Genomic DNA, 16,343 nt, shown 5'->3' with positions numbered 1-16,343 from the left:
CAGGGCACACACAGGGGTTGGTAGGGTAGGAGGGCACACACAGGGGTTGGTAGGGTAGGAGGGCACAAACACAGGGGTTGGTAGGGTAGGGGGGCACACACAGGGGTTGGTAGGGTAGGGGGGCACACACAGGGGTTGGTAGGGTAGGGGGGCACACACAGGTTGGCCAGGGCACACACAGGGGTTGGTAGGGTAGGAGGGCACAAACACAGGGGTTGGTAGGGTAGGGGGGCACACACAGGGGTTGGTAGGGTAGGAGGGCACACACAGGGGTTGGTAGGGTAGGGGCGCACACACAGGGGTTGGTAGGGTAGGGGGGCACACACAGGGGTTGGTAGGGTAGGAGGGCACACACAGGGGTTGGTAGGGTAGGAGGGCACACACAGGGGTTGGTAGGGTAGGGGGCACACACAGGGGTTGGTAGGGTAGGGGGCACACACAGGGGTTGGTAGGGTAGGAGGGCACACACAGGGGTTGGTAGGGTAGGGGGGCACACACACAGGGGTTGGTAGGGTAGGAGGGCACACACAAGGGTTGGTAGGGTAGGGGGCACACACAGGGGTTGGTAGGGTAGGAGGGCACACACAGGGGTTGGTAGGGTAGGGGGCACACACAGGGGTTGGTAGGGTAGGAGGGCACACACAAGGGTTGGTAGGGTAGGGGGCACACACAGGGGTTGGTAGGGTAGGGGGCACACACAGGGGTTGGTAGGGTAGGAGGGCACACACAGGGGTTGGTAGGGTAGGGGGGCACACACAGGGGTTGGTAGGGTAGGGGGGCACACACAGGGGTTGGTAGGGTAGGGGGGCACACACAGGGGTTAGTAGGGTAGGGGGGCACACACAGGGGTTGGTAGGGTAGGGGGCACACACAGGGGTTGGTAGGGTAGGAGGGCACACACAGGGGTTGGTAGGGTAGGGGGGCACACACAGGGGTTGGTAGGGTAGGGGGGCACACACAGGGGTTGGTAGGGTAGTAGGGCACACACAGGGGTTGGTAGGGTAGGGGGGCACACACAGGGGTTGGTAGGGTAGGGGCGCACACACAGGGGTTGGTAGGGTAGGAGGGCACACACAGGGGTTGGTAGGGTAGGAGGGCACACACAGGGGTTGGTAGGGTAGGAGGGCACACACAGGGGTTGGTAGGGTAGGGGGGCACACACAGGGGTTGGTAGGGTAGGGGGGCACACACAGGGGTTGGTAGGGTAGGGGGGCACACACACAGGGGTTGGTAGGGTAGGGGGGCACACACACAGGGGTTAGTAGGGTAGGAGGGCACACACAGGGGTTGGTAGGGTAGGGGGGCACACACAAGGGTTGGTAGGGTAGGAGGGCACACACAAGGGTTGGTAGGGTAGGGGGGCACACACAGGGGTTGGTAGGGTAGGAGGGCACACACAAGGGTTGGTAGGGTAGGGGGGCACACACAGGGGTTGGTAGGGTAGGGGGGCACACACAGGGGTTGGTAGGGTAGGGGGGCACACACAGGGGTTAGTAGGGTAGGGGGGCACACACAGGGGTTGGTAGGGTAGGGGGGCACACACAGGGGTTGGTAGGGTAGGAGGGCACACACAGGGGTTGGTAGGGTAGGGGGGCACACACAGGGGTTGGTAGGGTAGGGGGGCACACACAGGGGTTGGTAGGGTAGGGGGGCACACACAGGGGTTGGTAGGGTAGGGGGGCACACACAGGGGTTAGTAGGGTAGGGGGGCACACACAGGGGTTAGTAGGGTAGGAGGGCACACACAGGGGTTGGTAGGGTAGGAGGGCACACACAGGGGTTGGTAGGGTAGGGGGGCACACACAGGGGTTAGTAGGGTAGGGGGGCACACACAGGGGTTAGTAGGGTAGGGGGGCACACACAGGGGTTAGTAGGGTAGGAGGGCACACACAGGGGTTGGTAGGGGGGCACACACAGGGGTTGGTAGGGTAGGAGGGCACACACAGGGGTTGGTAGGGTAGGAGGGCACACACAGGGGTTGGTAGGGTAGGGGGGCACACACAGGGGTTGGTAGGGGGGCACACACAGGGGTTGGTAGGGTAGGAGGGCACACACAGGGGTTGGTAGGGTAGGAGGGCACACACAGGGGTTGGTAGGGGGGCACACACAGGGGTTGGTAGGGGGGCACACACAGGGGTTGGTAGGGTAGGGGGGCACACACACAGGGGTTGGTAGGGTAGGAGGGCACACACAGGGGTTGGTAGGGTAGGAGGGCACAAACACAGGGGTTGGTAGGGTAGGAGGGCACACACAGGGGTTGGTAGGGTAGGGGGGCACACACAGGGGTTGGTAGGGTAGGAGGGCACACACAGGGGGAGGGCACACATAGGGGTAGGACACACACACACACCGGGTTGGCAGGGTGAGCTCTAGTCTCTCCTCCCGGCGCAGCCATAAAGCCCCACTCACTCTAATGGGCAGTTAATTAAAGAGCAATTAATCCGGGCAGCAAATAGCGGTGGGCGGGGGGAGAGAGAGAAGCCCCCCCAGCCGCTTTCAGCCCCCTCCTCCCCCCATTCCCCTCCCTGTCTATAGGCGGAGTGAGGCGGCTCGGCCGGACCCCGCTGCTCAGTGAGTCGGGACCACCATGCCCGGGCAGCGGCTCTGATCCTGGCACCCAGCTCTGCCCATCTCTGCCCATCTCTGCCCAGCTCTCACCCTCACTGCTCGCCCTATTGGCCACTATGGATTCCCGCCTGAGATGCTGGAGCCTGGCAGCCCTGCTGTGCCCTCTCCTCCTCCTCCTCCGGGCAGGTACGTTCTGCATCTTCTGCCGCACCGTGTGCAGCCCCCCTATATATATATATACCCACTGGCACCCCTATATATATATATACACCCACTGGCACCCCTATATATATATATATACCCACTGGCACCCCTATTTATATATATACACCCACTGGCACCCCTATTTATATATATATATATACACCCACTGGCACCCCTATATATATATATACACCCACTGGCACCCCTATATATATATATACACCCACTGGCACCCCTATATATATATATATATACACCCACTGGCACCCCTATATATATATATACACCCACTGGCACCCCTATTTATATATATATATACACCCACTGGCACCCCTATTTATATGTATAGTTACCCACTGGCACCACACTTATATATACCCACTGGCACCCCATTTATATATATACCCACTGGCACCCCATTTATATATATATATATACCCACTGGCACCCCACTTATATATATATATACACCCACTGGCACCCCTATTTATATATATATATATACCCACTGGCACCCCTATTTATATATATATATATATACCCACTGGCACCCCTATTTATATATATATATACACCCACTGGCACCCCTATTTATATATATATATATATATACCCACTGGCACCCCTATTTATATATACACCCACTGGCACCCCTATTTATATATATATATATATATACACCCACTGGCACCCCTATTTATATATATATATACACCCACTGGCACCCCTATTTATATATATATATACACCCACTGGCACCCCTATTTATATATATATACACCCACTGGCACCCCTATTTATATATATATATACACCCACTGGCACCCCTATTTATGTATAGTTACCCACTGGCACCACACTTATATATACCCACTGGCACCCCATTTATATATATACCCACTGGCACCCCATTTATATATATACCCACTGACACCCCATTTATATATATACCCACTGGCACCCCATTTATATATATATACCCACTGGCACCCCACTTATATATATATATATATATATATACCCACTGGCACCCCACTTATATATATATATATATATACCCACTGGCACCCCACATATATATATATTTATATATACCCACTGGCACCCCATGTATATATATATATACTCACTGGCACCCCATGTATATATATCTACCCACTGGCACCCCATGTATATATATCTACCCACTGGCACCCCATGTATATATATATATATATATACCCACTGGCACCCCATGTATATATATCTATCTACCCACTGGCACCCCATGTATATATATATATATATCTACCCACTGGCACCCCATGTATATATATATATATATCTACCCACTGGCACCCCATGTATATATATCTATCTACCCACTGGCACCCCATGTATATATATATATATATATCTACCCACTGGCACCCCATGTATATATATCTTTCTTTCCACTGGCACCCCACTTATATATATACCCACTGGCACCCCATTTATAAATATACCCACTGACACCCAATTTATATCTATCCACTGACACCCAATTTTTTATTACATATATCAATTCACTGACACCCCTTATAGATATATATAATCCCTGGCATATATATATCTCACTGTGTATATTCACTGGCACCCTGTATATACACAAACTGGCACACAGACTGGCTTTTATCCATATATATTTATAAACTGGTACCCCATGTATATTCCCTGGCACTGTATATACACCCCATGTATATTCCCTGGCACTGTATATACACAAACTGGCACCCCATGTATATTCCCTGGCACTGTATATACACCCCATGTATATTCCCTGGCACTGTATATACACCCCATGTATATTCCCTGGCACTGTATATACACCCCATGTATATTCCCTGGCACTGTATATACACCCCATGTATATTCCCTGGCACTGTATATACACCCCATGTATATTCCCTGGCACTGTATATACACAAACTGGCACCCCATGTATATTCCCTGGCACTGTATATACACCCCATGTATATTCCCTGGCACTGTATATACACAAACTGGCACCCCATGTATATTCCCTGGCACTGTATATACACCCCATGTATATTCCCTGGCACTGTATATACACAAACTGGCACCCCATGTATATTCCCTGGCACTGTATATACATATACTGTATAAATACTGGTTCTTCACTGGCAAATTATATATTTACTGGCACCCAGTGTATATAAATTACCTGATATATTGTCACTCTTACTCTATGCACTACCCCATAAATCTTCACTGTTACCCCATGTTGCACCCATTAATTGCCCTATATACATATTGACTGGTACCCCATGCTCTGCCCCATGTATATATGCATTGTTACCCCACGCCCTGCCCCATGTATATATGCATTGTTACCCCACGCCCTGCCCCATGTATATATGTATGTACTTCTTAGGTACCCACACCCCTACATACATGGGTACCCACACCCCTACATACATGGGTACCCACACCCCTACATACATGGGTACCCACACCCCTACATACATGGGTACCCACACCCCTACATACATGGGTACCCACACCCCTACATACATAGGTACCCACACCCCTACATACATAGGTACCCACACCCCTACATACATAGGTACCCACACCCCTACATACATGGGTACCCACACCCCTACATACATGGGTACCCACACCCCTACATACATGGGTACCCACACCCCTACATACATGGGTACCCACACCCCTACATACATAGGTACCCACACCCCTACATACATGGGTACCCACACCCCTACATACATAGGTACCCACACCCCTACATACATGGGTACCCACACCCCTACATACATGGGTACCCACACCTCTACATACATAGGTACATACATGTACACACACACACACACACCTACATACATAGGTACATACATGTACACACACACACACACCTACATACATAGGTACATACATGTACACACACACACACCTACATACATAGGTACATACATGTACACACACACACACCTACATACATAGGTACATACATGTACACACACACCCTATTATTCACACACTGACTTTCCCTCACACACACACACACACACGTGCTACATATTAAGGTGAGCCAATGAGATGTATGAATGGAATGCTCTGGGCTCTGGGTGTGAGTATATAGATATATACAGTATACACAATAGGAATATGCACAGTAGATGGAAAGATAGCATGTCAGAGCCTGACTGGGAGGGGCCTGTCAATACAAAAGCCATGAAAAGGGTTAAATAACCCCAAACTGCTGGGCTCAATAGAAAGGAAGGGGGGGTATTAACCCCATTTACGCTGCACCACTGATTGCCCTAGCAACTCCATCCCTTGCAACAGGGAACAGCCCTTCCATAGAGAGCAGCTGCACGGGGAGGAAAGGGTTAAGTGAAGCGCTTCCCCCCCCCCCCTCCCCCTATAGGCCGGTGTTACTAGGGATGTGTAGGAATCTACCATTGTACAGGACATTCCAACCTATAGAAGGGGGGGGGGGGCTTGGATAATTTCATGTTTATTGATTTTATATAAAATCAGTATTGTGCCCCCCCCCAGCTATTGTTAAACTGCAACAGCCAGAAACCCTCCCACAGTCTGGGAGTTACAGTTGGACGGCTCATAATATAATAATATACTGTGAGTCTCTGGCATTGAGTACATTTACCCAAAGCAAATCCCCCTTTGTCCCCTCCCTGAATTCGGTGCCCTTGGAGATGTTCTGTCGTTGGACTACAAGTCCCAGCATGCACCTGTGTGTTTATGATGGTGGGTGCTAATTGCCCATTGTGGGGCTGTAGTGAGCCCCGTGCAAGCGCCAGGGCAGTAGATTCCAGATGAGGTGCAGACACTGAGTTGCCTTTGTGGAGCCGGTAACTAGGCAGAGAGAGAGCTGGTAACCAATGTGAGTGCATCAGAACATGCTCTGAATGTCTAATGGCCTCAGCCATGTTTGTGCTCATAGCTCAGCAATGGCTGCCCCTGGCACCTACACCTGTTCCCCAAGAGCGTCCCCACCCCCTGCCCCTGGCACCTACACCTGTTCCCAAAGAGGCGTCCCCACCCCCTGCCCCTGGCACCTACACCTGTTCCCCAAGAGCGTCCCCACCCCCTGCCCCTGGCACCTACACCTGTTCCCAAGGAGGCGTCCCCACCCCCTGCCCCTGGCACCTACACCTGTTCCCAAAGAGGCGTCCCCACCCCCTGCCCCTGCCTTGCCCCATCCATCTCTTATCCTGTCTCTATTCCATGTCGTCGCATTCCTTATTGCAGCGACTGCAGACACGTGCAAGGATCTCAATGAGACTGCAGCCCGGGGGGGGGGGGGGCGGTTATTACTGTGCACCTCTCGCTTCCTGCACAGAGGGATTGAATTTGGCAGCATTTATATCTGGATAAAGCTTTGTTTGTTCCATTTCCAAAGAACCTTTATTTATAATAAGTATAGGGTTAATATATGGGGTGTGAGCTTATATATAATAAAGATATTGGAATGGGTTGTGTACATAGTTGTTGAGGTTGATGGAAGACACATATATAACCATCAGGCCAGACCTATAATTCTACTGAATTTAGAGAAGGATAAACCCCCCCCCCCCTTGGCCCCATCCTGGGCTCATGTTAGATTCCCGTAGCCTTCTGGGCGCCTAGAGGAGCATCGGGCCCTTCCTTGAAGCTGATGTGTGGCCCCCCAAGAGCCTCTAATCCCTTTATTAGTTTAATTGTCACCCTCTGTACATCGTTCTAGGCCAGTACTCCGCCCACAAATGGGTAACTGGGATCCCTCCAGGTTTATGGGCTGCAACATCCCAGCCTCCCAGGTGTTCCGGTACCAAATGCCCATTGTTGCCTTTATTTACTGATTGCACCGTGCAACCTTATTACATTGCCCCTTATTCTTTCTTCTCTCTCTTTCTCTGCATTTTCTACTTCTCTTCTTCCGACCACCTGGAACCTAGAACCTCAAACTGGAACAGGGACGGAGAACCTTGGCCCAGAGGCGGATAATTCCTACAGCCAACCAGCCGCAGGCATTTCCGAGGGGGTCGTGGCGGGTGTAAAAGCGGTGGAGAGAGAATTAAAGTCTGGTGGAGAAGACTTTGTAGGTGGGAGAAGTCCTTGGAGTCCAACCACGGCTGGAAAGTCACAGGAGAACCTTTCAACTGAAGCAGAGGGCTTTGCTGGAAGGGCAACAGGTAGCCCAGTGGCCACTACAGACAGCCCTTATACCCCCCATCCCAGTGGGCCGGCTACTGGGAACAATAAGTCATCAACCTGTGCCGACTGCAGGGGGGAAGACATTGATCGGAAGCCGCCGGTGAGGTCCTTGCTGGCACAGAGCAATGGGGAGGAGGAGGAGGAACCCGTTACCGGAATGGTTTGGCCCTTTAGCCGGGAAGCTTTGGACTTGGAAATTAGAAAGAGATTACTGAAAAGCGGAATTGTTTCAGCCACAGAAAGCCAAGAGGATGCTGGGAGTGGAGACCGAGGGCAAGGTCAGCAGGGGGCGTACGAGAGCCCCCCGGGGAAAGACTGGGATTTGGGGGAGTTTTTGGACAAGACGACTGCCTCTCCCTCCCAGGCAACTGTTACGCCCAGCAAGGGGCTTGTCAATCCAACGGCCAAAGCCATCAGCCCCGACTCGGCCGAAATCGACCATCTCCTCCAAGTGTCCAGGGAAACCGTTCTCCAGTCTCCTTCATCTTCAGATACTGACCCCCACGGCCAAGGCGGCCAAAGACCAGAAAAGGCTCCAGAATTGGTTCCAGAGGGAGCGACCAATCCGTTGGCTGCACAGGGAGCTCAGGGGGGCACAGACGTCGCCATGGTTACTGATAAAACAGAAAGTCCCGTTGGCCCCAGTGTGGCACCGGTCGGCCAAGACAAGGCCTCGGAGGCCCCCCCAGATCACGCCGTCGATGACCTTATCAACTTTGACTACTACGACCTGTTCAATATAGACGGACACGGTGGTCTCGGCCGCTTCCCCGGTTCCTCCGTCCCCGGCGGGGACTCCACCAAGAAGAAACACGACAAGAAGGTTCCGTGGCCAATGCCGGAACTTTACGACGATTTTACGCCCTTTGACGAATCTGATTTCTACCCAACGACGTCTTTCTACGCGGACGGAGATGACGATGGGGGAATCGAGGACGACGACGATGACGATGATATCGAGGATACGGACGACATAGACGATGACGATACTGGGGCGAGGGATGTGGCCAATGTGCCCAAAGCCGCCACTCTTACGCCAAAGGTACAGACGGCGATGGTGGACGAGAAGCCGACGGGAAGGCAACACAATCCGCATCAAACCTTTATCCTGTACGGGGGGGACGGGCACCCCAAGTTCCACCCAGACAGCAGTAAGGATTTGTCTCAGGCGGGAATGAACGACAGCGGCGGCACCGGCGGGGAGTGCAGGAATGGATACGTGCGGCGCAACAACTCCTGCAGGTCTCTGTGCGACATCTACCCCACCTACTGCTACAACGGGGGGCAGTGCTACATTGTGGAGAATACGGGGGCATTTTGCAGGTAAGGCAGGTAAATGTGTACTATTCTGATATCCATTGGGTCGGGGCCCCCTAGGGGCCAACACAGTAACAGCAGGGCCCTTTTTTGTCATTTGGGTCCCACAGAAAAGTCATTTTAGGGCCCCCTGAAACCTTATACTGAAACTGCTTATCAATGAGTGTCCCCCTGGGCCCCTTATTCCTCATGGGCCCCCTATACCTCCTGGGCCCCCTATACCTCCTGGGCCCCCTATACTGCCTGGGCCCCCTATACCTCCTGGGCCCCCTATACTTCCTGGGTACCCTATACTTATTGGGCCCCCTATACTTCCTGGGTCCCCTATACTTCCTTGGTCCCCTATACTTCCTGGGTCCCCTATACTTCCTGGGTCCCCTATACTTATTGGGCCCCCTATACTTCCTGGGTCCCCTATACTTCCTGGGTCCCCTATACTTATTGGGCCCCCTATACCTCCTGGGCCCCCTATACTTCCTGGGTCCCCTATACTTATTGGGCCCCCTATACTTCCTGGGTCCCCTATACTTCCTTGGTCCCCTATACTTCCTGGGTCCCCTATACTTCCTGGGCCCCCTATACTTCCTGGGTCCCCTATACTTATTGGGCCCCCTATACTTCCTGGGCCCCCTATACCTCCTGGGCCCCCTATACTTCCTTGGTCCCCTATACTTCCTGGGTACCCTATACTTCCTGGGCCTCCTATACTTCCTTGGTCCCCTATACTTCCTGGGTCCCCTATACTTCCTGGGCCCCCTATACTTCCTGGGTACCCTATACTTCCTGGGTCCCCTATACTTCCTAGGCCCCCTATACTTCCTGGGCCTCCTATACTTCCTTGGTCCCCTATACTTCCTGGGCCCCCTATACTTCCTGGGCCTCCTATACTTCCTTGGTCCCCTATACTTCCTGGGCCCCCTATACTTCCTGGGTACCCTATACTTCCTGGGTCCCCTATACTTCCTGGGCCCCCTATACTTCCTGGGCCCCCTATACTTCCTGGGCCTCCTATACTTCCTTGGTCCCCTATACTTCCTGGGTCCCCTATTCCTCCTGGGCCCCCTATACTTCCTGGGCCCCCTATACTTCCTGGGGCCCCTATACTTCCTGGGTACTCTATACTTCCTGGGCCTCCTATACTTCCTTGGCCCCCTATACTTCCTGGGTACCCTATACTTCCTGGGCCTCCTATACTTCCTGGGCCTCCTATACTTCCTGGGCCTCCTATACTTCCTTGGTCCCCTATACTTCCTGGGTCCCCTATTCCTCCTGGGCCCCCTATACTTCCTGGGCCCCCTATACTTCCTGGGCCCCCTATACTTCCTGGGCCCCCTATACTTCCTGGCCCCCCTATACCTCCTGGGCCCCCTATACTTCCTGGGTACCCTATACTTATTGGGCCCCCTATACTTCCTTGGTCCCCTATTCTTCCTGGGTCCCCTATACTTCCTGGGCCCCCTATACTTCCTGGGTCCCCTATACTTCCTGGGTCCCCTATACTTCCCCTATTCCTCCTGGGCCCCCTATACTTCCTGGGCCCCCTATACTTCCTGGGCCCCCTATACTTCCTGGGCCCCCTATACTTCCTGGGCCCCCTATTCCTCCTGGGCCCCCTATACTTCCTGGGTCCCCTATACTTCCTGGGTCCCCTATACTTCCTGGGCCCCCTATACTTCCTGGGCCCCCTATACTTCCTGGGCCCTCTATTCCTCCTGGGCCCCCTATACTTCCTGGGCCCTCTATTCCTCCTGGGCCCCCTATACTTCCTGGGTCCCCTATACTTCTTGGGCCCCCTATACTTCCTGGGCCCCCTATACTTCCTGGGCCCTCTATTCCTCCTGGGCCCCCTATACTTCCTGGGTCCCCTATACTTCCTGGGCCCCCTATACTTCCTGGGCCCTCTATTCCTCCTGGGCCCCCTATACTTCCTGGGTCCCCTATACTTCCTGGGCCCCCTATACTTCCTGGGTCCCCTATACTTCCTGGGCCCCCTATACTTCCTGGGTCCCCTATACTTCCTGGGCCCCCTATACTTCCTGGGTCCCCTATACTTCCTGGGCCCCCTATACTTCCTGGGCCCCCTATACTTCCTGGGCCCCCTATACTTCCTGGGCCCTCTATTCCTCCTGGGCCCCCTATACTTCCTGGGCCCTCTATTCCTCCTGGGCCCCCTATACTTCCTGGGTCCCCTATACTTCTTGGGCCCCCTATACTTCCTGGGCCCCCTATACTTCCTGGGCCCTCTATTCCTCCTGGGCCCCCTATACTTCCTGGGTCCCCTATACTTCCTGGGCCCCCTATACTTCCTGGGCCCTCTATTCCTCCTGGGCCCCCTATACTTCCTGGGTCCCCTATACTTCCTGGGCCCCCTATACTTCCTGGGTCCCCTATACTTCCTGGGCCCCCTATACTTCCTGGGTCCCCTATACTTCCTGGGCCCCCTATACTTCCTGGGTCCCCTATACTTCCTGGGCCCCCTATACTTCCTGGGCCCCCTATACTTCCTGGGCCCTCTATTCCTCCTGGGCCCCCTATACTTCCTGGGCCCCCTATACCTCCTGGGCCCCCTATACTTCCTGGGCCCCCTATACTTCCTGGGCCCCCTATACTTCCTGGGCCCTCTATTCCTCCTGGGCCCCCTATACTTCCTGGGTCCCCTATACTTCTTGGGCCCCCTATACTTCCTGGGCCCCCTATATTTCCTGGGCCCCCTATATTTCCTGGGCCCCCTATATTTCCTGGGCCCCCTATACTTCCTGGGCCCCCTATATTTCCTGGGCTCTCTATTCCTCCTGGGCCCCCTATACTTCCTGGGCCCCCTATACTTCCTGGGCTCTCTATTCCTCCTGGGCCCCCTATACTTCCTGGGCCCCCTATACTTCCTGGGCCCCCTATACTTCCTGGGCCCCCTATACTTCCTGGGCCCCCTATACTTCCTGGGCCCTCTATTCCTCCTGGGCCCCCTATACTTCCTGGGCCCCCTATACTTCCTGGGCTCTCTATTCCTCCTGGGCCCCCTATATTTCCTGGGCCCCCTATACTTCCTGGGCTCTCTATTCCTCCTGGGCCCCCTATATTTCCTGGGCCCCCTATACTTCCTGGGCTCTCTATTCCTCCTGGGCCCCCTATATTTCCTGGGCCCCCTATACTTCCTGGGCCCCCTATATTTCCTGGGCCCCCTATATTTCCTGGGCCCCCTATATTTCCTGGGCCCCCTATACTTCCTGGGCCCCCTATATTTCCTGGGCTCTCTATTCCTCCTGGGCCCCCTATACTTCCTGGGCCCCCTATACTTCCTGGGCTCTCTATTCCTCCTGGGCCCCCTATACTTCCTGGGCCCCCTATACTTCCTGGGCCCCCTATACTTCCTGGGCCCCCTATACTTCCTGGTAGGGGTGGGCACAAGTATATATGAGTGATGGTGAGTGGGCAGAGGAGCAGAAACTGCATGGGCAGGGGGGGCCATGGGAAAAATCTGACCCACCACTTACCCCAGTCATTGGCCTGCCTGACCCGCAGGTACTGCAGGTTTCGGGCCGGCCCCCAGGTACCCCAGGTTACCCCATTCACTACTCTACCTGCAGCTGATTACTGCTGGTTGCCATGGGTTACTTCCCCCAGTGTTGATGAATGAGCCCCCCTGTTTCTTGTCACCCTTCCTCCCCTTCCTTGATTCGCTTGGTTTCTGACTGAACGTGGATAATCATGGAGGGCAACCCCATTGAATTTGCTTTGGAACCGTTGGCTTGGTGGTGCCATATTGTAGCCAAACGGTGTATGGACAGCCGGACTGATCCCTCTCTATGGTTTTCCCTACTCAGTCACCTGAAGCTGCAGGGGTCAGTTATAAACTGCGAGGCGGGGTGCAAAGGGCAACACTGGGCCCAATCTGCCATTCTGTTGCCCTTTGCCCCTGCCTATAGGCCTAAGTGAATTTTCTTGCTCCCATGAATTCGGCAGCCAGACCCTCTGCATGAGAACTAAGTGCAAGCTCTTGTGCCAAAATCCTTGTGAATGACCCCCGTGTGTCTTTTACATGTTTGAATGCTGCATTGCCTGTATATATATATATATATATATATATATAACCTTGTGTTAGAAAGTGCAGCACGGCAGCTTTGCTTGGAGACAAGTTGGACATTTCCTTTATTCTCATGTTTATAATCCCCGGGGCTGCTGATAAAAGCCCCCCCAGATCTGCCCCTGTAGGCGGCGCCCCTTTAAATCAGCCAGTACTTCACTAAACAGGCTCCGATGCAGATTTTGTATTGTGATTCCTTGGGAAGATTCCACGCACTCCCTTCCAAAATTCCAAAGGAAATTCTCCGGTTTCACTTCATTTCCTTTTTGTGGTTCTGCCCGTTTCATATGGAAAGAATTCCCAGAATCTGTTGTAGGAAAAGGACTGAGCGGCAGCGCCGAGTCCCATCATTCCCGGCTCTACAGCCGGAACCTACACAGCTCTGGGTATTCCCTGTGCCAACATAACCACTGCCCATTGTCATGGCGTTATTATGGGCACAGAACCCCTCAGACTGCTAATATCCTTATCATTTACAGTAGGGGGTACATTATCCCTTATAATACATGAGTGATACTCAGAGTTCCCTGTATAACTCAGCCTGCAGCCTTGTGCCTTTATATGGGCACAGAACCCCTCAGTGACTGCTAATATCCTTATCATTTACAGTAGGGGGTACATTATCCCTTATAATACATGAGTGATACTCAGAGTTCCCTGTATAACTCAGCCTGCAGCCTTGTGCCTTTATATGGGCACAGAACCCCTCAGTGACTGCTAATATCCTTATCATTTACAGAAGGGGGTACATTATCCCTTATAATACATGAGTGATACTCAGAGTTCCCTGTATAACTCAGCCTGCAGCCTTGTGCCTTTATATGGGCACAGAACCCCTCAGTGACTGCTAATATCCTTATCATTTACAGAAGGGGGTACATTATCCCTTATAATACATGAGTGATACTCAGAGTTCCCCTTATAACTCAGCCTGCAGCCTTGTGCCTTTATATGGGGGGCACAGAACCCCTCAGTGACTGCTAATATCCTTATCATTTACAGTAGGGGGTACATTATCCCTTATAATACATGAGTGATACTCAGAGTTCCCTGTATAACTCAGCCTGCAGCCTTGTGCCTTTATATGGGCACAGAACCCCTCAGTGACTGCTAATATCCTTATCATTTACAGTAGGGGGTACATTATCCCTTATAATACATGAGTGATACTCAGAGTTCCCTGTATAACTCAGCCTGCAGCCTTGTGCCTTTATATAGATCCTGTGTGGGTGCATAGCGCCACCAGCAGGGGGGCAGGTACAAGGCCAGTTGGACCTAGAAGGCAATTGGCTGGGGTTTATTTGTGTATTGGGGGTTTTACCTGGGAAGCGGTGCAGCGGCCATACTGGGGGCAACATGTTCTGGAGCAGCCAGTGAAAGAGTGGAAGTGCCCCCCAGCCCCTGGCACCGCACCTTGCAGGGGGGATAATGCCCATCTATGGGGCACAGGGCAAATGCTGACTGTGCAGATGGAATGACTGGAATCCCCCCACCTGAAAAGTTGATCTTACTAATTAGAAACACGTTTTGCCCCCCCCCCCCCGCCCGTATGGGTTTCCCTCTGCGTCCCGTGCAGATCTCAGGGCGTTCGTTTGCTCAGGGAGATCGAGCTTGAAACTTAATTGAATTGTAATCCATTTAAAGGGTAACCATGGAGACCAGAGGAAAGGAGATTTCACCATCAGCATAGGAAGGGGTTCTTTATAGAAGGGGCAGTCAGGTTATAGGGATTCTCACAAAGTGATAATTGTTATTGGAGCGGTATTGACATATGTTTGGAATATCCCACTTTGCCCCCTTCAGGCCTTTAGGGCAGAGTATGCTGGGATTTGTAGTCCAACAAGAGCAAGAGCCAAATAGGCTCCAGGCAATCGCAAGCCCTCTGGGCCACAAGGAGTTAAACAGTAAAAGTGTTTCTGATCCCATTCAGATCGCTCCCTGGGGCAATAGGCAGCCGCCTCGCTGGATCAATAACCCTGAAAGCCCTCGGCGGCTAAAGCTCATTATTTCTCCAACCTATTGATAAAATCAGCCATTACACCTCAATAGGCAGGGAAATACTAAGTGCAGCTACAGGAACCCCCGCTTTGCCCCGTCTGCCTGATTCCTGGGGTCCCCTGGCTTTGGGGGGACAGGCACAGTGATGCTTTCAGACGGTGGGGGAGTTTGCTGCTGCGGGAAGATGTTCTCGCCCAACCAGGGGGGCATTTGGGGGTACCGTGGCCCCCTTGGCCCTCTAGTTCACATAGGAGGGGATATCATGAAGAAGGACCCATTGCCCAACATTTTGCCCCCCTTGGGCTGAGTAAGAGACCTCAGTGACTGTGAGAGAGGGTGATTTTAGCGGCAGGGTTGGCATGGAAACCTGGGAAAGTCATGGGCACAGGGGGCAAATGCAGAGGGCACCCCCCTCCCCTATGGAGTGTGTGTGTCGGTTCTACATGAAGCCGGCCATTAGGGTCCCAGGCACAGGTAGCGAGAGGGTCTTGGGAGTAGAATGGGCCTATTGTTCCAGAACTCGGCCAGTACCTTTCATTGTGTATCATTTTCCACTTTGGGCATTGTATGTACATGGCATTGATTGGGTCTGTGAATTCTGGAGCCAGAGGGTGGGGGCGCTGCACCCAGAAGCCCCTGTAAGCTCCACCCCTGGTACTGGGCTTTCTGCAGCAGCTTGTGGGGACCCAGATAAACAGCTTACATTGCACAATGTCTGCCATTGCTTGGGAACTAACCGGAGCATTACAGCTCCATCTCCTGTACTATATGCTGGCTGGGGTCTCACAGCTCCATCTCCTGTACTATATGCTCGCTGGGGTCTCACAGGTAATGATCACAGAGTTCCATCTCCTGTACTATATGCTGGCTGGGGTATCACAGCTCCATCTCCTGTACTATATGCTGGCTGGGGTATCACAGCACCATCTTCAGTACTATATGCTGGCTGGGG

At 52.9% G+C, this 16,343-nt stretch overlaps 1 protein-coding gene across 4 annotated transcripts in view; it reads left to right on the top strand.

The window, feature by feature from the left end:
* Window positions 1–2,507: 2,507 nt before the first annotated feature.
* cspg5 (chondroitin sulfate proteoglycan 5) overlaps window positions 2,508–16,343 on the top strand; it is a 44,755-nt gene continuing 30,919 nt past the window's right edge. For 2 of the 4 annotated variants that reach the window (XM_031903799.1, XM_031903796.1), the window contains exons 1-2: window positions 2,509–2,754; window positions 7,737–9,318. In XM_031903799.1, the coding sequence (XP_031759659.1) occupies window positions 2,685–2,754; window positions 7,737–9,318 (1,652 nt within the window). In that variant the 5' untranslated portion in view covers window positions 2,509–2,684. Of the gene's footprint in view, window positions 2,755–7,736; window positions 9,319–16,343 lie in introns of all 4 variants that reach the window. The other 2 variants (XM_031903797.1, XM_031903798.1) reach the window with 2 other exon arrangements.

Source organism: Xenopus tropicalis, chromosome 6 (assembly GCF_000004195.4).
Source record: "Xenopus tropicalis strain Nigerian chromosome 6, UCB_Xtro_10.0, whole genome shotgun sequence".
NCBI lineage: Eukaryota > Metazoa > Chordata > Amphibia > Anura > Pipidae > Xenopus > Xenopus tropicalis.
Note: the sequence above shows the minus strand (reverse complement) of the source record. Positions and strands in the feature narration are given on the sequence as shown.